General features: G+C 53.4%; 1 protein-coding gene across 4 annotated transcripts in view; it reads left to right on the top strand.

Annotated features, from left to right (window-relative positions):
- GRAMD1B (GRAM domain containing 1B) overlaps window positions 1–23,412 on the top strand; it is a 185,893-nt gene that overhangs the window by 125,591 nt on the left and 36,890 nt on the right. For 3 of the 4 annotated variants that reach the window (XM_028501105.2, XM_055091452.1, XM_055091453.1), the window contains exons 3-4: window positions 12,525–12,735; window positions 21,167–21,187. In XM_028501105.2, coding sequence (XP_028356906.1) covers window positions 12,525–12,735; window positions 21,167–21,187 — 232 coding nt within the window. Of the gene's footprint in view, window positions 1–12,524; window positions 12,736–21,166; window positions 21,188–21,631; window positions 21,828–23,412 lie in introns of those variants that run through there. The other variant, XM_028501106.1, reaches the window with a different exon arrangement.

The following is a 23,412-nucleotide window of genomic DNA, read 5'->3' as shown; positions in this document are numbered from 1 at the left end:
ACAGGGCTCCGGACGCGCAGGCCCAGCGGCCACGGCTCACGGGCCCAGCCGCTCCGCGGCACGTGGGATCTTCCCGGACCGGGGCACGAACCCGCGTCCCCTGCGTCGGCAGGCGGACTCTCAACCACTGCGCCACCAGGGAAGCCCCACGGTGTGTCCTTTATACGCTCTTTGTCACCCCCTCTCACGTCTCTGTCTCTGTGGGGGGCTTAAGATATATTCACGCTCACTCTTCTTGCATAACGAAAGCCGAAGCTCAGGGAGGAGGGGTTTGCCCCCAGATCATACACAGCGAAGGGGCCGAGTCGGGACTGCCCACCTCCCTTGACAGGTGATGAGGGGAACTGTTTGACTGAATCCAAGTAGGTCTTAACCGCAGGGTTAATTACATGTCTGTCTCGCTCATGGACGGTGGGTTCCTTAGAGGTAGAGCCTGTTTCCCTAATGCCTAGAGCATTATCTGGAGCATGTTCTCTTCAGCTGTTTGTTAGATGGATGGATGGATGGATGGATGGGTGGATGGATGGATGGATGGACGGACGGATGGATCCTGCACAAGTTCCTTTCAGTTTTAGCAGTAACATTTCTCTTGCGCGGGATGGGGGAGGGGCTCCTTGTGGAGCCAACTTAGAAGAAGCTGGACGTTCTATTCAGTTGAACTCCTCCCTGCCTTGTTCTGGTGATTTGTGGTCGCCCAATGGATTGGAAATATCCTTCAAGGAAGGGGCTTCCTGAAATAGCTTAGCACCTTTCCACTTTCACAAGGTCCCGTTCTCCTGAGTGTTGAGCCTTCTGAAATACTTTGGGTAGATTGTACTTAGATTTGACTGTGATTGATAGTGAGTCGAGTGTAAAAGTATAAAGACCCTAATGTGTGCCCAGCGTGTTTAGTACTGTGTATGTAATCCTTGCGTATCTACAAAGAACCACGACGCAGTCGCTGCCCTGTGGGGCCCTCAGGATGAATACGTATCACACAGTAGGAGACACATACTAGGTGTTCAGTAAATGCTTGTTTAATGACATCCAATCCACAAGGTCAGCTTAACTGTGTAGCTCAGAGAGAGCTGGATGGAGAATGATCACCGAGAATCGTGGAGAAGTAAGGACCATGGCGCTTCAAATTAAGTCCCTTTGGAGCTGTTCCAACACATGTGCGGCCACCTAATGGGTGCTCTCTCCTAGGAAACCTGAAGTGGGGGTGGGGGGACGTGGCTATTGACAGGGCCTCAAAGAGGAAATTCCTGTGTCCAGTGGGAGGGGAGATTACATGACCACTAAGACCCCTTCCAGACGACAGACTGTCAGAGAGCAGTTCGGTCAACACTGCCTGTGAATCCGGCAGGACTGTTTCCCAAATGTTAGGTGTTTGGCCTGTTGTGAACAAACTCAGAGAAAGGAAATTGTACACCACCAGTAAGTTCCTGTGTTTAATTTCAGCATCTTCAGCTTCATGTTAAGGCTTTATCCTCCTAGCCCTGTGGAAGTGGGGACTAGCTGAAGATGTAAATACCAGCAATTTGTATTCTCATCCCTTGTCTTTGCCTCGTGGACAGGACAGAATTTAGAAACAGGATGCAGTTCCTTAGCTGGAAACTGACTTCCTACTTCTAACCCCCTTTTTCCCTCCATGAGCAGACTATAGGAAGCCCTTTACTTTGGGAATGCACTGTCGAATTAGTTGGGTTTTTTGTTTGTTTGTTTGTTTTTAGCTTCTTCCAGTCATCCTAGTAAGCTAGGTTGTGAGCATCCAGTAGGCAAGGAGCACAGGTACCCAGAAAGATAAAGTGACTTTTCTCAAGGGCACAAAACAGCTCAGTATTTAAACTCAAACATGTACACTTACGTCTAGACAAAGTGATCAGGCCAGCAAAGTCTGGAAGTGATGTCACGTTTTAGTTTTCATGGATACAGAAGTCAGAGCAAGAACCAATGAGCTGTTATAAGAAGGCAGATTTGGGGCAGGCTTAAGAAAGAAATATCTAACAGAGTGGCTGAACAGTGGCTTTCAAATGAGTGCATTCCTTTATTCATGCAATACGTATCTGTGATCCCCGGTCATTGAGCTAGAGGCACTGGGGAACCACACAATAGACAAGGCCCTGGCCCCCACGGAGTGTTCAATCTAGTGTAAGCAGCTCAACAACAAAAAATAAGACGACTTCAGCTCCTGGTAAGTGCCGTGAAGGTGGGAAATGGCACGATGTGATAGTGATGGCCTGGAGACAGGGAGGCTGCATTAGATGCAGTGGTCCTTCGAGACAGGCTGCTTGGGGGAGGTGACATTTGAACTTTGATCTAAAAGTTGAAAAGGAATCAAAATTCAAAACTCTAGAGTGAGAGAGAGTTCTGTGGCAGCGGTGAACTTGGTGTGTTGGAGGAACAGAGAGGTCCAAGGAGGCCAGAATAGAGTGAGGGAGAAAGTGGTACAAGAGAAAGTTGAGGAAGCAGATCCCTGAGTTTGGATCCCAGGAGTTGGATTGCTAGTCATTAAGTCCACCCCTCCAGAAGGTTAGGACAAGGACACGGGATGGATTTGGTGCGGCCTGTGAACCCTTTGCGCAAAACAATTCGTGTCTGCCTTTGACTTCTGACACTGGTTCTGTAGCGTCATCAGAGTTTTCAAAGGTTATCATCATTTGTTCCTCTTCGAAATGTCCCTAGAGATAACTGGAGCCCTGGCTTCTCCCTCAGCTCTGGCAGGACCCAAACAAACTTATTTTGTTTTTGTAGGAAGGAGGAAAAGTGGGTCAGGCTGTTTTGGCATTTCAGGCATGGAGTCTTGGTTCTATTGCGGGCCCTGGTCTCCATGGAAATGAAAAATAGTGTTTGTCATGCCTGTTCCTGGATTGAATTCCAAACTCTGGGCTGAACAGAAGCTGTAGGAAAGCCAGGGAGTGGGGGAGTAGGGTGGATGGAGGCTGCAGCCATTGTGATGAGCGATCTCTCCTTGGCTTGTGTTGGAAAGGCAGACAACCTTTGCCCGCGCTCCAGCCCTGTCTTCACCCATCACCTCTCTGGACCGAGAACACCAGTAGTAAGGAAACTGATGTTCTTCTGCCTTTCTCCTTGGCCAAACACTTTCCATGTACCTTGCCCTTTCATTAATTGCTCAGTTAATAAGTTCATCAACAACTGAAGTCACTGCTGTGGCTTTCCCCACAAGTAATTCCTTCCAGGCTTAAGTAGCTCCCTAATGAGAATGTATCTAGTATGTACCTAGAAGGTATTAAATTAGCCAGCTGGCTGCAGATGTTTTGGATGGGCTCTGCCACCTTTCATTCCCTTTGTAAGATTAAAAAAAAAATTAGCTTTCCATAGGTACTTGAACAAGATAGGGAAGGAAGAATGGGTTCGTGGAACTTACTGGCCATAGGAAGCGCCCTGAATTATCTACACAATATCTACAGAGATGGAGACCAATGAGGGACAGAGTGCAGAGAGAGGGTGGGCCCTGGGCCTTGTGGACCCTGTGAACCAATGTTTGGATGACCAGTGGCCAGATAGTGAGTCTGGAGAACTGTCAGGCTTCCATTTGTAAGGTGTCTCTGCCCATGGTCTGACCTGGCAACAGTCTAGTTCCACCTTCTTGGTTCCAAATTTCAGACAGAACCTTTCCCTGAGCGCTGTGTATATTTCACCCAAAGGCCCAACTTGGAAAGCCCCCGGGGCATTTCAGCAAGTTACTAGTACAGAAGAGAGGGAGCGAAAATGTTCATCTCTTTCTAAATCTTGCTCTTTCAGCAGTGGAGGGAGGCCTGCTCAGTGTCAGGCTCTGCAGTTGCACTGTATGAACTGTGTTAGGAAAGAAAGGCATTATCCCAGGATTCCTCTCCTTCCCTGCCCTTTGCTGAAATGCAACACGATGCTACATCCGGGCCAAAGTGTGGCATGCTGGAACCAGGCTGAGAGAGACCTGCTTTAGCGTAAGTTGGGAAGAGAACCTCTATGCCATAAACAAACAAACCAACAAAAAACCCCAACAACAACAAAAAGGCATCTCTTCAGAAGCTGTCTGGCCCCTTTCTTCAACCAGGTAATCACAGTTTGACGCAAAAAGCACAGTTGGCTTTTTCTCCCTAAGAGAAGGAATTGGACCCAATGGCAGGGTTGTTGCCAGGTTTCGATTCTAAGTGATAGGCTCTCAAAGAGTGAGTTCTATACATGGTCACCAGGAGCTCCTCTTAGGAGGAACAATAGTACATTTTTCCATCCTTTCAAAACCCCACCCCGTCCAGGATCCTAAAAAGCATGGGGGAAAAAAGCTACTGAGACTTACAGTGCTGAGCACCCTGTCCAGCTGCCTGTTAGCCCCTTGGTGGACAGTCACATCATCTCCATGGGCCTGTGCTTCCATCCATAACAGTAAGAGGACTCTGACTCTTTCTCTGCAACAATCATCCCTTGGGGACCTGAGACTGTGGTTTTACTTTCATGGGTAAAGGGGACCAAGACCTGGAGCTCCGGGACGTCATAACAAGAACTGAAGCAGGCCTGGGAAATTTTTTTTTCTCAATGACTTCGTATTTTGCTCTCCAAGGAGGAGGGCCCAAGGGGAATTTGGGGCCCAGCTGGGATTTGTGATCTGGGCTGTTTTTCCTCCTCTGCAAAGTTCTGGTTGGGTCTGCCCTTCCTATCTACCGTGCTGTGGATTTATGGGTACAGAGACACTGAGTGACAAGCAGGAATACAGAGGATTGAAAAACAGCCATCTTCGGGGAATCCTTGTCAACTCTGAATTTGGAACCAGTTTAGGTGGACAGATCTAATGGAGGCATTTGCGGGAAGCATGTAAATTTCATTGCAACTATTATGCAAATACACCTATGGCCATCCTATCTCAGACACTGCAACATGTGCTATGGGAAAATTCAAAGTGGAGCTGGCTAATTTGCATGGATATTTGCAGTGCTATTATAAAGAGCTGAGGAGGATTACTGATGAAACTTCAGAATTGGCATGGGGATGGGAGAGGCATAGCTAGATAACAGAATAGTCAGCTGTTAGGAATTAGGAAGCGCTCGGACATCGGAATCAGCTTTAACTAGATGCTACTAAAGGCAGGGAGGGGAGCGGTGTTTGTAATATGGCTGTGGGCGTGGGATCTAATGATAATTGTCAGGCTCCTGCAGCAAAGGCAGGTGTGCTGAGTCGTAGTATTACCTTGAGAACCACACCTTCAAGCCCACTCCCCAGCAACCCTGGGGTCTCTTCCATTGGCACTTCCTCTGACAAGCTCAACTGATTTTCTGTTACAGCGAGTCCACCTACCCGGCGGACACTGAACAGCTGATGCGCTCAAGAGAGTTATAAGCAGGTTTCTGTCATCTGGGGCAGATAACGGTCACTTATCCCTTGATCCTTATATGGTTTAGTCCTTGGGAACACTGGTTCTCAAGTTTTGGGGTGCATCAGAATGAGCTGTGGTGCTTGTTTACAATGCGGATTCATGAGACCATCCCCTGGGAATTGTCATTTATTGAGTGGGGGTGGGGCTGGGATTTTGCACTTCAAGAGGGCACCCCGTGTAGATTTGGTCCCTCCTACGTACGGGAAGTAACGTTTGGGAGCATTCAAAGCATGTCCGTATAAAACCCTCTGAGGAAAAAGGGCAAAAGGATAATTATTCCACTTTTTACAGAGAGGCACAAAAACCTTCTTAATAATAGCAGCTCAGAAATAGTTATTGATCATTCATTATGTATCGGGCACTGCACTGAAGATTTCACTTACGTTATGTCACTTAACACAGCAATCCTCTGAGATAGGTATTAGTATCTCTCATTTGTCTGATGAGAAAAATAAGGCTTAGAGGCCGGGGTCACGCAGCAAGTGGCAAAGCCGGGACTCGACGCTGAGCCTGCTTCCACTGTACACTGGCAATTAATCCTGACCCTGCAGAGCCCAAGCAGGCCTTCAGCAAACAAACGTCTCATTTGAAACTGGCTTTCTAAATTTCTAATTAAACGCTCTTTCTATTAGGGTGGGGTGCGCTGGAATGTATCAGGCAGTCTTTAAAAAATTACCAGTATGGGGCACTGAAGTTGTGACAGCCGTACGTTTGATCCTCCAGGTCATGGCAGAGCTGGGCTCAGGGCGAACCATAGAGTGAACATGAAGTGTCCAGGGGTGGGAAGGGGAGGGGGTCTGATTGGGAATGAGCCAGGGCCGGAACCCACAGTGGCCTGAGAGCCAGAAAGGAGCCTCTGGGGGTGGGGCGACAGGTACATATCTTGCAATCCCTGGGGCAGAAACAGTTAACTTTGCTCCGCAACGGGAGAGGCCACAACAGGGAGAGGCCTGCGTACCCGCCCCCGCAAAAAAAAAAGGAGAGGTGGCTGGACTTCCCTGGCGGTCCATTCACCTTCCACTGCAGGGGGTGCGGGTTTGATCCCTGGTCGGGAAGCTAAGATCCTACGTGCCTCGTGGCCAAAAAACCAAAAAACATAAAACAGAAGCAACATTATAACAAATTCAATAAAGACTTTAAAAATGGACCATATCGGACTTCCCTGGAGGCGCAGTGGTTGAGAAGCCGCCTGCCAATGCAGGGGACACTGGTTCCAGCCCTGGTCTGGGAAGATCCCACATGCCACGGAGCAGCTAAGCCCACGCGCCACAACTACCTGAGCCTGCGCTCTAGAGCCCGCGAGCCACAACTACTGAGCCCACGTGCCACAACTACTGAAGCCCGCGCCTAGAGCCCGTGCTCTGCAACAAGAGAAGCCACTGCAATGAGAAGCCCGCGCACCACAGTGAAGAGTAGCCCCCCTCGCCGCAACTAGAGAAAGCCCGTGCGCAGCAACGAAGACCCAACACAGCCAAAAACAAATAAATTTATTTTTTAAAAAAATGGTCCGTATCAAAAAAAATAATAGTAATAAAATAGGAAAGATGGGAAGTGAGTGAATGACCTCTGGGCCCCCTGCAGTGGGTTAAAGGTGGTTTGGGGGGGGTCTCAGCTGACCTGTTACTGGGGAGAGCTGATGAGGACAGGAATCTCTTAAGCTTCGCTCAAGTATGTTATGCTTCAGAAACACACAGTTCCTTGTACTGCTCTGTGGACTCCATGCTATTTTAGGCCTTCATACCTTTGTTCATGCTGTTGTTTTGGTTTTTGTGGGTTGTCTTTTTTTTTTTTTTCAGCAACATTCTTTTCCCTCCTACTAACTACCACGCCCTTCACCTGGCTCACTCTGACACATTTTTAAGGACCCAGCTTAAGTCTCAAGGGCCATATCTTCAAGGAAGCCTTTCTTGACCTCTGACTGAGATTCCTTTCCTCTCTTCTGTCACACCACTTGTTGCTTATATTAAAATGAGAGGAATATGTGTCTAGCTCTTCCCGATGATAATGTCCCAAGCACAAGGATCCTCCTGACTCATCAGTATGAACTTGAATGCCTAGTATTATGCCAGGTGCTCAGTAAATGTTTGTGGAACAGAAGATCCAGATGTGAAGTCCTATCCCCTTGGCCAGGCACTTAACCTTTAACCTCTATTTCTCAGGTTTCTTATATGTGAAGTTAAGAGTTGGCTGTGTTAATTCTGAAATCTGGAAAGGGGCTGGGGGTCTTACTCCAATAGCCCTTCCAAAATCCGTGTCTTCCTTTCTTTCTACAGCAAACCTAAGGTCATTTTTAGCTTCAAAATCCAAGGATTTTGAAATACAATGTAATACTATTGTTAATAAGGGTGGCAGGATCAGATTAATGGCACACATCGTAGAGTTTGTTGGAAAAACAGTATTACAGGTTATGAGAGTCATCAGAATTGGTTTTATTTGCTCAGCAGGACATCTGAATCTGTAGGATGATGGAGTGCCTTTTAAAAGAGTTTTAAGGGGAATTCCCTGGCGGTCCAGTGGTTAGTACTCGGCACTTTTACTGCCGAGGGCCGGGTTCCATCCCTGGTCGGGGAACTAAGATCCCACAAGCCGCACGGCGTGGCCAAAGGAAAAAATAATAAATAAAAAAGCCTGGTAAAAGTAAAGGCGTTTTAGGAATCGAACGAGCCTAGCTGTGATTTTGCTGAGTTAGGACTGTAGTAGCTCCTAACATTTCTTCTTGTTTAGCGAAGGATCCGAGTGGAGGTGGAGCATGGCGTGGGGCGTGAGGGTGATACTGGGGCTTAGCCTTCAGTGTAAGTGTTGGGTGCGAAAGACTGATAGAACGTGGAAGACGGAGGGAGCGTGGCAGGGGATCCGTGAATAGGCCTTGATGGCTGAGGCCGAGCATGTCCTGGCAGGAGTAGCCAAGCCGGAGCTTTCAAAAGCAGCTTGGAGTTGACAGTTGGGGAACTTCTGTACCATAGTTTGGAGCTCAGATTTTATTCCAGGGAGATAGAAAAGCATAGAGGGCTTTAACCAGGGGCAGAGGAGGGCCAAAAATGACCCATTTACGTTTTTGTGGAAAGTTCATTTTGACAGTGAGATAGAGAATGGATTGAAGGCTAGAGGCAGAAAGTTGATTCCTTCTTTCTTTCCATCCGTTCAGCTCCCCATCAATCCTGTTCATCTACCCTCCTGTCTCGTCACCCAGCAAACAAACGTTACTGAGCGCTTGGTTCTGGGAACAAGCTCTACAGTCAGATAGGCCTACGTTTGATTAGGCCTCTCCAGCCACTTGCCCGTGTGTGTGAGTGACTCTGGGCAAACTACTTAATCTGTCAGTCGTTCAGTTTAGCACCTGAAAAACAGGACTGGTTCTATCCATTAATACTTCACAGGTTGGTTGGGAAGATTAAATGAGAGAATGCGTTAATAAATGCTTGCCACTGTGCCAGGAATTCATAAGCACTGATAAACTTTTAGCTGTTTGTATGAGTATTAGCAGGTTGGAGGTGCAGATTTGGGAGCTGTCGTGGTCCTGGGGGTTGTTAAAGCCGTGGGTGTGCACTAGAATGAGACTCGCTTCAGGCCTTAGCTGAGCTCACGCTACTTACAGAGCGCCCCGTTGAGCAGGGAGGGAGGCTGAGAGGTGTGCGCCCAGGAGCGTGCCGGTCTTCACTTTAACACCAGTGAAGTGTTAAACACCAAGGTGTCAAATGCTTTGGTCAGTTCTGTGGCGGAGATTTACAAAAGCTTTTTGGAGAAGGCCGGGTTTGAAATGGGTCTTAAAGGATGAACAGGACTCCATTGGGTACATATGAAGGGAGAGGGCGCCTCACGCACAAGTGGTGAGCCGTTGGGGAGGTAGGGGGCAGGGGAAGAAGAATTGTGTATTAAGAAAACCAGGGGAAGGTAAGTAGGACGAAAAGACGGGCACCCTTTGAGCGAGTACAAGGAGAAAGTATTGAGATCTAGGGAAGTGTCAAATTATTTTCAGTAGAGAGCTTTGAATTCTATTCTGAGGATTTTGGACTTTAACAGGAACGCTAGTAGGGGGCAGAAAGATAGTATCAGGCTTTTATTTAGAAAGATTCAAGGACAAAGGTGTGAACGGGCACGAAAGAGGAAAGGAGAGGAGAAAACTACTTAGAAGGTTATTGGAAAAGTCTAGGCCGGAGGCATTGAGAGCTTGAAGTCGAGCCCTGGGGGTGGAAGGGAAGGATGGGTTATGGGAACTTTAGGGAAATGGAATTGATGGGATTCAGTGGCTCACTTTTTGTGGGGTGAGATGCGAGAGATGGGCTTGCAGCTTGAGAGACTAGGAAATGAGGATGCCATGAGGCTGGGCAGTGGTGGGAGGCGGCTTGGGAGGAGAGACGGCAAAGCTCAGTTTTGAATCTGAGGTGCTCGTGAGACGTCTCTTTGGAGGAAATGTCGCGGTGGCAACAGGTTGCTGGGCTGAAGCTAACAGGGCCAGAAGCAGGTAGAGGAGTCCTCTGCTTCCAGGCATAGTTGAAGTCATGGAAAACAGGAAATGGCTCAGGTGGTGAAGGGCCCACCTTTGGGGAAGGACTAAATTTCAGGTGGAGGAGCAAGGGAGGAGCCAGCTGCTGAGACAGGAAGAGGAACAGAAGAGAGAGGTGTGCGTCATCAGGGAGAAGGGGAGAGATTTTTCCAGAGCAACCCAAATCAACAGCCTTGTAAGCACAGGGAGTAAAATGGCACGTGACAGTATAAGTTGTCTGTTGACTGAAGTGTTGAAAGCAGAGTTTTTGGTACCCGTCGGGTGGCATATGGAGGGTCAGCTGATGTGGGGTCACTAGGGGAGGAGGACATCTCCTAGACACCTCGACCGCAGGCGCCCGAGATTCATGCGGTTTTGGATAGTTGGGGTGAGTTTCCTCCCGGTTGGAATTTTTTGCCTACCCCTTGCTCGAATCTTTCCTCAACAGGCAGTTTTCTCAGGGATTCAGAGTTTGAGGAAGGATGAAGGGAGCTCCTTTCCATTCCTGGGTCTGGAATCACCACGTGTGAGGACGTCCCTTGTCTCGGGGAAAGACAGGAGCCCAGCTGTGGGTTCGCGTGTCCGAGACGGGCGTGCACTTGGTGCCAGCCACACTCTTGCTCTCGCTTCTCTGAGCACACGAGTTGAGGTGAGGAGCAGAGGTCCTGGCTGTTCTTCCAGTGAAGCGGTGCCAGGAGACGGTTTCAGCCCTGGAGTGTTTGGCCGTGGCTTGAGATTGGCCCGAGAGAAGTGGGGGGGGCTGCCCCCAGAGAGGTGAGCGCCTGATTCTGCGCCTCGGAGCATCCCGAGGCCCCCAGCCCCCACCCCAGGACGGGTCCCAGGAGCCGCTTGCCGCTATTCGAAGGCCCAGCTCTTCCAGCCCAGGGAGAAGAACGTAATTTCCTTTGTCCAGGGTTTGGCTGGAGATGGTAGTGGATGAGTTCAGAAGTCGGAGAGGATAAGGATGTTGGCGGCGGGGTGAGAACTGGAAGAGCCGCTTTCTAAATCACAGTTGTTGTTGGTATTATAACTGAGTTTCCAAACTCAAATTCTGTTTGGGGATAAAGCAAAACATTCGGCCTTACGTGTCCCCATACGCCCGCTGGTCACGTTTGGCTTCCTTTACCCTGGTCTCCTTTTGTTTCTTCTCTCCATCCGTTTCCTTCCAAAAGTCAGAGCCCTGCCCTCTCCCCACTGCTGCCTTCGTCCCGCACTTGCTGGTTTGGGCTTTTGGGCTTCCTTCCTTTTCTCTCTGCCAAGGATCCCCAGGTGGAAGGTTCTGCTGAAGGGGGCGTGGTTTTCATTGCAGATGGGTCCAAGGGGACATCTGAGGTTGCAGCTGGATCTTCAGGCAAATGGCAGTGTTCCCCGCCCTGCACTCCACTCGCTGAGGGAAGGTGGGGATGCAGCTTCCCAGGGTGCTTCCTGGGACCCTGACAGCCTCGCATCCGTCCGGCTGTGCCCAGAGCCCCGACCCGGCTCTGACTGCCCTGTGCCAGGCCTTGGGCTTTTCACCCCCTCCCCTCGTGCTTCTTTGGCTTTCCAGTCTCACGTGGGCTTTCCTTCCCGTTTCCCGTCTCTTTCCTCCATAACCTTTCCTTCCCCCGTCTCTTTCCTTCCTCCATTCTCTCAGAGCAAAGCAAACACCTGTTAGAACTTAACTGCACTTAATTTTCCTCTCCTCTTCCTTTCTTCATCTCCTCTAGTCCATTAAGAACACAAGCTAAACATTTACACAGTTTATAAGCCTTGACGTGAGGGGATTTGGTATGGTGGGGTGTACGAGGTACCTTTTGCAAAGTGAATTCTAAGCCCTCTGTGATCAGAGGACACTTGATTCTCCTTGCCATGCACTGGTCTTCATTTTAAAAATAGGAATTGTGGGGCTTCCCTGGTGGCGCAGTGGTTGCGCGTCCGCCTGCCGATGCAGGGGAACCGGGTTCGCGCCCCGGTCTGGGAGGATCCCACGTGCCGCGGAGCGGCTGGGCCCGTGAGCCACGGCCGCTGAGCCTGCGCGTCCGGAGCCTGTGCCCCGCAATGGGAGGGGCCACAGCAGAGAGAGGCCCGCGTACCACAAAAAAAAAAAAAAAAAAAAAAAATAGGAATTGTGGCACTTGTCATTACTACCTTGGGGGAATGACGTAAGGACCCAGTGAAATAATATGTTGTGAGTGCTTTGGAAAGTGGGATTATTTTCGTTATTTTTATGGGCAAATATCTCCAAAACCAAATGTAGAAACTGGATTTTGCAGCGTGTATAAAATGAGCTGATAGTATTGATATGATCTCTGATGAGCCTTTCAGATCTTAAATTCCGTGTTCCCTAGACAGTTCTTGGCATATAATGGGGGGGGGCGGGGTGTCCTAACAATATCTGATGGATGGATGGACAGACAGATGGTCGGATGGCTGGCTGGCTGAACGAATCTCTCCACGTCTAATTGCCCTACTTACCCCTTCCTAGTGCTATTTCCATTTCACGTGGACACCACCGCCCCCTCCTGGCCAGCAGCAGTATTATGGTGCAGCAAATCCATAGCTGGGCCCTTTGCTCCCTATTTCTCCCCAGCCCCGAACCCTGGCTCCCTGAGCTGGCTCGTTGGGACCCGTCTTTGGCCTTCAGTCACTGACTGCTTGTCTCTCCTCCTCCTCCCTCTCCACCCCGCCCCCTCTCTCCGTCTGCCCCTGCAGCGCTGCCAGTAACTCCAACCGCAGCACGCCGGCCTGCTCCCCCATCCTCCGGAAGCGGTCTCGCTCGCCACCCCCTCAGAACCCGGACGGAGACACCATGGTGGAGAAGGGCTCAGATCACTCCTCGGACAAGTCCCCGTCCACGCCGGAGCAGGGCGTGCAGCGCAGCTGCCCCTCGCAGTCCGGCCGCAGCGGCGGCAGGAACTCCAAGGTGAGCCAGACCCCGCCGGGGGCTCTGTCCTTGCTCATTAGCTGGCTGCAGGGAAGCTGGCACTGGGGGGACGACGGTGAGGCAGAGAACCCCGTCATCGAGGGGCCTGACGTGATTGGCCGGCCCCTAGTGTCCCAGACATAGCCTTGATTCAGTGAGGCGAGGCGGGGCCGGCAGGGGAGACCCTAGGTAAATTTTATCCTCTCAGCTAAACACTCCGAGAGGGCCCCGGGAGCTGGAAAAATGACTCCGCAGTGACCGTTATCTCTCTTTAGGGGCTAGGGAGCCTCACGGGCCTCGAGACTTGGGGGAGAGGTGCTCTGGGGGTCAGGAGGGGCCATCTGTTTAGCCCTGCTACCTTTTCCAAATTTGGGGTAGAAGGGAACATTATTTGGGACAACTGTAGTGCCAGGAAGGGAGTCCTCAGGGAAGGTTGCGGAATGCCGTTTTAACCTCCGCCCTGGCCATCACCCTGCCTGACCTTTGGTAATAACCTACTTGGTACTCATCCGGCCAAGAGGACGGTGACAGGGCTCTCCATCCCTCCCAAGTGTGTCAGAGTTGCCACCTGAGCCCCGGCCCTTTGCCTAAGGAGGGGCATAAAATAAGCCCTGGGGGGCCTGGGCTACTTATGGTCCACAGAGACTTTCTTCTCCCCCACCCCCTTAGTCCTTTGGGAAGCAGGAGTTGTCTTTGCCTAGATGCTCCTTCAAAAGCTTCTCTTACCTGCTGGACTCACAGGCCCTGGGGAGGGGAAGGGGACCCCGGGAGGCTCGGGAGCTGGCTTCCCACCTGAATTTGTCGTTTGATTTCTTGTTCTTCCTCTTCTCCCCCCACCCTCCATCTCCCAAATACCTTCTTTGCATGCATGGTCTTAGTCTCACAAGCGCCTCTCAAAAGTAAGCCATCTTTTGTCTCTGTCTCTGGTCTCCCCTCCGGTGCTGAATTGTCTGTAGTGCTCCGCACCCTCCCTCGTCCCTCGCCCATCTTGGCCCATGCGTCTTGCTTGGCCCCTTTCCCAGAAGGGCCGGCCCCACTGCCCCTGGCAGGCTGGCTGAGGTCACTGAGCGGACCATTCCCACTGCACCCGGAGTCGGAGACCAGACCCGCCCCCCACCGCCGTGTCTCTGCCTGCGCCCCAAACACTGCCTCGGCTGGGCGTCTGTTCCCTACTTACCTGGTGCCATCTAGAAGCAGAGTCCTGCCAGGGCTTAGTTTCATTCCTCTGGGGAAGGGAGCCCCCCCGCCCCCGATCTGGTGGGGCTGCAGGTCCTGATACCCCCTTGTACCTGCTCTGGTGGGTGATTCCTGATTCCCCAGGCGGGCTGATTGAGGGTCACGAATTCCCTTACACGAGTTCCCTGGTGCAGTAGAGCGACCCCAGGAGCTCACCCTGGCCCGCTCCTTCCCTCCGCTTGCCCGCTGAGAGCTGCTCAGCCTGAGCGCCCCTTAATGCTTCCACCCACCATCCAGCCTGGGGCTCGTGGTGTTCTTAGGATCCTGGCTGGTGATCAGAGGAGAAGCCTTCTCTCAGAGGGCGTGGCACCAGCCCCGGGAGGTCGTGGACGTTGAGAGTTGTCCCTGCTCAGGCCCTGCACAGATGCAGCCAGGTCAGGGAGCCCGTGCCAGAGTCTGCCCGGGACCCCAGGGTTTCAGAGGCCTGAGGAGAACTTGGAGGGAATGGAGGGTGAATAATAGGTGTTTTACAACAGCAGGGCTCAGGAAATGATACCCACCGGGGAAGGGGGTGGCTACAGCCTGAAGAAGAGAGAGTTGAGGGGTGGCTTAATCATAGTCTCAAGCCTCTGTACGGGTTTTGGGGAGGAGCAGGGTTCAACAGCTGTTCTCGTTACTGAGGGATGAGCACTAGTTGCAGGGTTAGGGGGACAAGAGTGGCTACAGGGCTAATCCTACAGTCTGTGACCCTCAGGCTAAAAACTCTTCTTAGCTCTGAGGATTTTAAACCACCAGCTGCTGGCTGTGGGCAGGGCAGGAGGAACTCTGCCTGCCCCGAGGAGGCCCCCAGGAGGCCCCTGTGGGTTGGGGGGGCTCGGCAGGTGCAGGCCTTTGGGGGACGGGGTTTGGAGATGACCTCCGTCAGCCCCTCCTGAGCCCCTCACGCCTCTGGCTGGGGAGAGGGCAGATGCAGCGGGCCAGGGCATCCAGTTATTCCATTTCTCTGGCTCTGCCCACAGCGTTTACACACTTTCCCATCCTAAGGTCAAGCTCTAAGCTTCCTTACCCTCTTACCCCTGTGCGGAGGAAGGCACTCAGTGGGCAGAGCAATACTTATTTATGGTCGACAGCACTTGAGTCAGCACTTAACGGAGCGCCTCTTTTGGTCAGGTGATGGGTTGAGGGGAGTAGCCAATGATGAGGATTTTTTAAAACCCCTAAATGGTAGGTCTTCCTTAAGAAAGGTACAGTATGAAGACCAGGTTCCCACCCCCAGGCAGCGTCTAGTCTGGGAAGGGAGATAAGAAACACAGATTACCCTGATTATTTGTGCCCAGATTATCCACAAACCTAACGTGACCTTCAGAACCACATGAGTAGGTGGGACGCTCCGTGAAGTCGGAGGCAGGAGAGCCCACGTCTGAGGCAGGGAGCGGGTGCACGGAGCCAGGCTGGAACTCCCAGTGGGACTGTGGAGGGGCAGGAAGAGGCCAAGAGCTGCGCGTGAACCCAGAGTGCGCCTCAGCCCCTTTCCTAAGGAGCTGAAGAGGGAGGTGACCGGTGGGGTCCAGGTTTTCTTTCCCCGAGAAGAGCTTGGGAGAGGCGGTGCCTGAACCCATCACCCACAGACGGAGGTCCCGTCCTCTCCCCAGCCGTGACCATCGTCACCGACCGACAGCACAGCAGTTAACAAGGACTGACTTGTGGCGGGGAGGGCGGCCTGCCACCCCAGGCGGACGTGGTGGCAGCCGTGGTTGGTCTGGGAAACGTGCGTGCGGGACAGAGAAGACACAGAGGACCAGTGTAGGAATTAGGCTCTGCGCGGTCAGGGCCCGGAGCAGGGAGCGAGGGAGAGCTGCAGGGGTGAGGTGAGGAGAGGAGGGGGGTCTTGTGGTGGGGATACCCCTCCCCCGTGGAGCCTTTTCTCAGGTTGACCGAATGCAACCACAGCGAGGGGTCTGGTGGCCAGAGCTACTGCCGCTATTCTCACAACCAGGCCACCTTGCTCCCTGCGTCCTGTGCACTAGAGGAGGTGACCTCATATTTTTCAGGCCGGCTGGAGAGTGCCGCCACTTCTCCCTGAAGCCAGGCCTCGCTCACAGTGTCTGCCTGCCCTTCTCTTGCGCCCCCATTTCCTCGTGTGTTAGTACACTGGGGTTGGACGAGGTAGCCGGCGAGGCCCCGCTCCTGTGACTCTGCAGCTGTCCTGCTGAGGCGGGCCCTGCCCGGGGCAGCCCTGCCCAAGGCCCAGGTCTATCCCAGGACCCCTTAGTTTGTGCCACCGCCCAGCTTCCGCTCTGTAGTGCTGGCTTGTGGCCACCAGGGGGAGCCCGCAGCCGTTTCCTGCTCCGCCAGCTCCGGAACCGGGCGCTGCGGTGCCGGGAGCCCAGGCAGGTCCTTGCTTGGCATTGTGCCTCCCCGCGCTGGGTGTGCGGCGTCGCGGGCTCTGTGGCCCTGGCACGCCTTTTCCCCTTTGACTCTCTCCCTGTTGTTCAATCCTAATTTTTGTGGTTTCCTTTCCAGTATGACAGACTTAACCTGATCAAAGTAAGAAATTGTTCTTTCCCCCTAACTCCTGACTAGTTGCCCCTCCGTCCCTCCTCTGCCCACGCCCCATCTTCCAGACTCCCGGGCCTTTGCACTGGGGGGACGTGTAAGGAACTTGTCTGTTTCCAGGGGCCCTGGAGTCCCTAAGGTGCTTGCTCCTCAGACCTCGGCGAGGAGTTTAGAAACCTGCTCAGCTCAGCCCTGTCCCAGCAGCTCTGCCTTTGGGCACTTTTCCTGACTACGTCCTCCCGCTTTGCCCAGATCCACTTATCACCTGTCAGAAAGCCCTCGCCCCAGTCCCTCGTTCTGTTCTTCCCTTGCCTCCGGCCCTCTCTGCACAGGAGGACATTTTCGAGAACCCACCAGGGCAGAGACTTCACGAGTGCCACTGGACAACCCCTCTCAGCCTCCAGGGCCACCGCTCCCTGGCCTCCCTGCCCCGTGAGCTGGGCCCTCCCGGTCCAGCAGCTCCTCCAGGACTCAGTCCTGGAAAGCGGAGCCACGGAGATCAAACTGAGTTCAGGGAGACTCACACCCACATGGCTGTTCCCAGGGGCTGCCGTGGATTTGGCCGGAGGGGTGGACACCCTCAGTGGTGATGGGTAACAAGCTGCCCACAGAGCGCTGGATCGGGGCAGAGTCTCAGGCTGAGGGACAGAAGTCCTCGCTCTGTGTGTCTGACATTGCAGCACTTGTGAACATGTATTTACACAAGCAAGTAACACACACAAAGGTATCACACAGCTAGTCAGAGGTGGGCCCAGGTTCCCTGGTGCAGGCTCTTTGTCGCTCTGAAGCTCTTCAGCTCCGCAGCTTCTAGAGCGTGCTTTTCCACTATTGAGAGAGGTGTTTTCATGGATACCTGCGCAGCCTCGTGCCCTATGATCTCAGAATGAGGACCCAAGAATTAAGGTGTTCTAAGGTGCAGGGCAGAGTCTGATGCAGCCTCCTTGCCCCATCCACTCTCCTCCAGAATGACTAGAGGCTAATGTTCAGCCCACGATTCCCATTCTCCCTCAGTGGTGGAATAGTTGGCTTTGAATATTTGGATTTGGCCCCTTACCTGCTAGGCCCTCTGGATTGGAGGAGATGAGGCTGTGGTGGGAATACATGACTTCTGGATGGGGCCGTGGTGACAGCCTTTGTTGGGAAGCGACCAAGGAGAGCATCTTGCCGAGGAGGATTGAGCCCCTTCCTTGCCCTCTGCCCCCTGGCCAGTGAGATAGGGTGTGAGGTTGAAACAAAGCCACTCAGAGGTAGCACCACCCACGCCTGTCCTTCGTCTGCTGACACGCTTCCTCTTCAGAGTGAAGGTGGAGGTCTCTACAGAGTTCTTCCGGTGGGATGGGAGAGCCAGCGAGGGGGGCGATCGCACGCCCAGGCCTTCACCACTGCAGTCACCCTCACCCTCCGCCCCCCCCGCCCCCCGCCTCTCCAGACACCGCACAGCAGACCTCCTGAGACCATGCCTGCTTTCTTCCCTTAGGAGTAGGGACCCTGTAAGACCAGGTGGGCGGGATAAAGGTTGCTGAGTGTGCCCACAATCCACACCTCTGCGTATGCAGCCATAGCTCGGAGAGCCTGCCGTTGGGTTCCAGACCACCGCAGTGAAGCAAGCGTTACAATAAAGCAAGTCACGTGGATATTTTGATTTCCCAGCGCATATGAAAGTTATGGTTACACTGTACTGTAGTCTGTCGAGTATACAATAGCATTATGTCTAAAAAAAAGTGTGCACTTAATTAAATTATAATTAAAAGTACAGTTTTTAATTAACTGAAAAATAATGAATGCTCTTGGGAAAATGGTGTCAATAGACTTGCCTGACGCCCGATTGCCACAAACCTTCGGTTTGTAAAAAACGCAATATCTATGAAGTGTAGTACAACGAGGTGTGCCTATAGTTAAGATGTGGACCCGTAGGCCAAGCTTCCTTCTACCCAGTGATTCTACTCCTGAATTATACACCCTTGGCAAGCATTTTAAAACCGAAAATACCCCAGCCCCAGTCTACCCAATCTAAACCTGTTGGGTCAGCCCCTGAAGGGATGGGGCAGGGGTGTGCGTGTGCGTGCGTGTGCGTGTGCGTGTGTCTGTCTGTCTCTATCTGCTTGTCTGTCTGTCTTCCAAGTGGGATGTGTATGTATAAAGGACTCCTGGCCAGTGAGATGGGAGATTGACTAGGCCATCCCTCGTCTTAGCGATCCCTCCTCTTTCCCTAAAAAACTTTGTTACCTTTGCTCAGGGCTGGGAATGGAGAGCACCTGAATTCTGGAGTCGGGAAGGACCAGGGTTTGTTGGCATTGAATTTTAACCCATGAAGTCGGGAAGGACCTTTAGCAATTATGTGCTTCGGCCTTCCTCCCGACACACAGCGCCCCCCCCCCCCCAAACTCCTGGGCCCCTGTCACTTATGTGATCAGCCAGTCGGGCAGAAGGAGGAATTCACTGAGTTGGAGGGAAGTTTCTAGGCAGTCCCTCGACTCCCCGACACCAGAGGGTCCCACCCTGCCTTTCCGGGGGGCCGACTTGGGTGGACGGCTGTGTTGGTCTCCGTGGGTACTTTGCTTCTGATCAGGGCCCAGTGGGGACTGGGTCTCGGATGCCTGCAGTGCATCCCTCGCCCCCATCAGAAGAACCTTGTGATGGGGTCTGCTCCCTTCCGGCCGAGCTCTAGCTGGTGCTGCGCTGCCTGCCATCCCAGCCGCGGGGGCTTCCAGCATGGACTGCTCCCTGGGCCTCCTTTCGGGAGCTGTCTTGAGAAAGGAGGACCCCCCACCCCGAGCTGGTGGAATAGTTGGCCTTGAATATTGGGCCTTGGCCCCTTACCTGCTAGGCCCTCTGGATTGGAGGAGAAGATGAGGCTGTGGTGGGAATACGTGACTTCTGGATGGGGCCGTGGTGACAGCCTTTGTTGGGAAGCGACCAAGGAGAGCATCTTGCCGAGGAGGATTGAGCCCCTTCCTTGCCCTCTGCCCCCTGGCCAGTGAGATAGGGTGTGAGGTTGAAACAAAGCCACTCAGAGGTAGCACCACCCACGCCTGTCCTTCGTCTGCTGACACGCTTCCTCTTCAGAGTGAAGGTGGAGGTCTCTACAGAGTTCTTCCGGTGGGATGGGAGAGCCAGCGAGGGGGGCGATCGCACGCCCAGGCCTTCACCACTGCAGTCACCCTCACCCTCCGCCCCGCCGGCCCCCCGCCTCTCCAGACACCGCACAGCAGACCTCCTGAGACCATGCCTGCTTTCTTCCCTTAGGAGTAGGGACCCTGTAAGACCAGGTGGGCGGGATAAAGGTTGCTGAGTGTGCCCACAATCCACACCTCTGCGTATGCAGCCATAGCTCGGAGAGCCTGCCGTTGGGTTCCAGACCACCGCAGTGAAGCAAGCGTTACAATAAAGCAAGTCACGTGGATATTTTGATTTCCCAGCGCATATGAAAGTTATGGTTACACTGTACTGTAGTCTGTCGAGTATACAATAGCATTATGTCTAAAAAAAAGTGTGCACTTAATTAAATTATAATTAAAAGTACAGTTTTTAATTAACTGAAAAATAATGAATGCTCTTGGGAAAATGGTGTCAATAGACTTGCCTGACGCCCGATTGCCACAAACCTTCGGTTTGTAAAAAACGCAATATCTATGAAGTGTAGTACAACGAGGTGTGCCTATAGTTAAGATGTGGACCCGTAGGCCAAGCTTCCTTCTACCCAGTGATTCTACTCCTGAATTATACACCCTTGGCAAGCATTTTAAAACCGAAAATACCCCAGCCCCAGTCTACCCAATCTAAACCTGTTGGGTCAGCCCCTGAAGGGATGGGGCAGGGGTGTGCGTGTGCGTGCGTGTGCGTGTGCGTGTGTCTGTCTGTCTCTATCTGCTTGTCTGTCTGTCTTCCAAGTGGGATGTGTATGTATAAAGGACTCCTGGCCAGTGAGATGGGAGATTGACTAGGCCATCCCTCGTCTTAGCGATCCCTCCTCTTTCCCTAAAAAACTTTGTTACCTTTGCTCAGGGCTGGGAATGGAGAGCACCTGAATTCTGGAGTCGGGAAGGACCAGGGTTTGTTGGCATTGAATTTTAACCCATGAAGTCGGGAAGGACCTTTAGCAATTATGTGCTTCAGCCTTCCTCCCGACACACAGCGCCCCCCCCCCCAAACTCCTTGGCCACTGTCACTTATGTGATCAGCCAGTCGGGCAGAAGGAGGAATTCACTGAGTTGGAGGGAAGTTTCTAGGCAGTCCCTCGACTCCCCGACACCAGAGGGTCCCACCCTGCCTTTCCGGGGGGCCGACTTGGGTGGACGGCTGTGTTGGTCTCCGTGGGTACTTTGCTTCTGATCAGGGCCCAGTGGGGACTGGGTCTCGGATGCCTGCAGTGCATCCCTCGCCCCCATCAGAAGAACCTTGTGATGGGGTCTGCTCCCTTCCGGCCGAGCTCTAGCTGGTGCTGCGCTGCCTGCCATCCCAGCCGCGGGGGCTTCCAGCATGGACTGCTCCCTGGGCCTCCTTTCGGGAGCTGTCTTGAGAAAGGAGGACCCCCCACCCCGAGCAACAACACGGGGAGCCTTCAGCTGCCTTGGGATTCCTCCTCCCCGCCCGTCCTCCGCTGTCTGTGTAACCTTCCCTCTGGAGCCAGGAATGCTCTGGCCATTCCCACCGTCTCTCCCTGACTAACGTTGCTTCTCTTTTACTTTGTTTTTTTCAGAAAAGCCAGAGTTGGTATAATGTAAGTATCCCTTTTCTCTGCTTGTTGGGTACGTGTAAGGCGGGTGGGGGGTGGCCATGCTCGGGGGATGGAGGCATGGGGGGGCGCGCAGCGTGGCTTCCCTGTGGGCTCGGGCAAACGTAGGGGCCTAGAAAGGTGGGCTTTTCCCCTGACCAGACCCCCTCCCTCAAAAACCAGACACCATGGTTCTCTTCTGTAGCAGGACAGGACTGCTGGTGAGGGAGGGTTCGATTCCCGGAGACCAAGCAGGGACGGGCTGGGGAGGCATCCCAAGGCCAGACAGAGCTCTGGGATGGGACAGTCCTGGGGCCTAAACTTAGGGCCGAGGTTTCCTCCTCCCCTTAACCAAGACATTTTGGGGAAAAAGCAGCCAGACAAGTTGCCCATTTGTAGCGAGGCTGTCTCATGTAACGGAATGTGACTTCTGCCCCTGGGTCCCCTCAGTAGCCCCACGGGCACACTCCTCCCAGAACACATCCCCGGCTCTGGGGTCGTCCCTGCGGTGTCCAGCCAGGCGCTCCTACGCAGAAGCCGATCGTGGAGTAAGCGGTCCCTGCAGAGGCCACATCCTCTGGGTCACAGAGCCGGAGCCACAGGGTTTTGAACTTTTCCCATGAAGAGCAGCCGGCTGAAGTCTCAGCGGCCTGCCCGGTCGTGCTCCGACCTCTGCGGCTGCACAGTGGACGGACGGGCAGCCGTGGCCCGGTCTCAGGTCACTGTCTTTCATCCCTGAGCTTGCTGTTCCCCGTGCTTGACCCTGATGGTCACGTGGACGCATCTTCCCCGCTCCCCTAACACCAGGCCCTGCTGCAGCAGGTTGCGTGGACTTGGAGAAGGTGCCGGAGCGGGCGCCTGAGAGGCGTTGAGGACGCTCTGGCGAGGGGGAGGAGGAGGAGGAGGGGAGAGGCTTGGGTTTAACGTAGGGACTTGGGCCAGAATCACTGTGTGGAGGGTGTTTTCCCACAGGGCTCAGCAGTTCCCCAAAGTCAAGCACATGTCCGTCAGCCCTGTGGCTTCCCACCTGCCGCTCAGGGGACCAACCAGAGATAGGGTTGATGGCTCCCAGCCTTAGCCTCACCCAGCACAGACAGGGCAGAGGCTGGTGGGCTGTGCCGGCAGGAGGGGAGTTGAGGGCTTAGGTGGCCTGTGGGTGGGAGAAGCCGGACTTCAGCCCCTCAGCCCCCCTTGGACCCACAGAGGTCCTCACCTGGGCTTGTGGCCTCCCCGTGGCTTAGAGCTGACATCCTGGAGGGGAGAGGAGCTCCTTCTGTGTGGGAGGAGGTAGAGGGGACGGAGAATGCTTTCCTGGGGGTGGGTGGGGCCTCCAGCATCCTTTCCATCACAAAATCTTCCACCCTCCCAAGGGGCACTGTAAAATCAGTGCCTCAAAGGGGAACAGGGAACACGTGGCTGCAGACCCAGGAGACAATTAAATCGACCAGATTTGGACGGGCAGATCCTCATCCTTGCTGCTAGTCTCCACCCTCTCCCTCTTATCTACTCCTTTCTTTCCTTTCCTCTTTCCAGCAAGCTTTTCTGTTCCGTCTCACGTTTCCTTCCCTTGAATCCTTGCCTGCCCTTTCCTCACTGACTCCCCCGTTTTCTTTTCTCCACCTCTGTTTGCCGCTCTCCTTTCTAACTTTCCTTCTCCTGGCTGGCTTTCTCTCCCTCTCTGGTTCTAGCAGGTTTACTCCCCCCACCTCACACCCCACTTCTCCCCTCCTTTCACTCCTAATTTCTCCCTCAGCCCCACAGAGGAGAACTGGCGTCTGAGCCCTCAGCAGAGCAACAGGCTAGAAATAGATGCCGCCGTTTGGCTGGACGGTGGTGGTAGGCCAGCTGCCACATGGGGCCAGAGGTCAGGCGTTCTGATGGCAGATAAGTGACAGACAGAGGAGCCCGGCGTGGCCGAGTGCTGCTTCCTGGTGGATTCCACCTGCAGCGGAGACGTGCTGGAGCAGCCCGCCCTCACTCGCTCCGTAAATCTCCTTATACAGTCGTCCTCCAGAACGCACCCGGTTCCCAGGCCTTTCCTGCCCTCACCCTCCATTAATCCTAGGCTGTCTCCCTTCACCCTCCACCCCTCACCCCGGATGGATTCCAGAGACACTGACTCTCCACCCAGCACAAATCATTGACTCACAGAGGCCAAGTGCACAAGGGGCTCTGCGGAGCAGCGTTCGGAGATGCCCTCCCGCTCTCACACTGGGGCTTCTTCTGGAAGC

This window comes from Physeter macrocephalus, chromosome 16 (genome assembly GCF_002837175.3).
Source record: "Physeter macrocephalus isolate SW-GA chromosome 16, ASM283717v5, whole genome shotgun sequence".
Classification (NCBI taxonomy): Eukaryota; Metazoa; Chordata; class Mammalia; order Artiodactyla; family Physeteridae; genus Physeter; species Physeter macrocephalus.
This window is presented reverse-complemented; position numbering and strand designations above follow the sequence as displayed.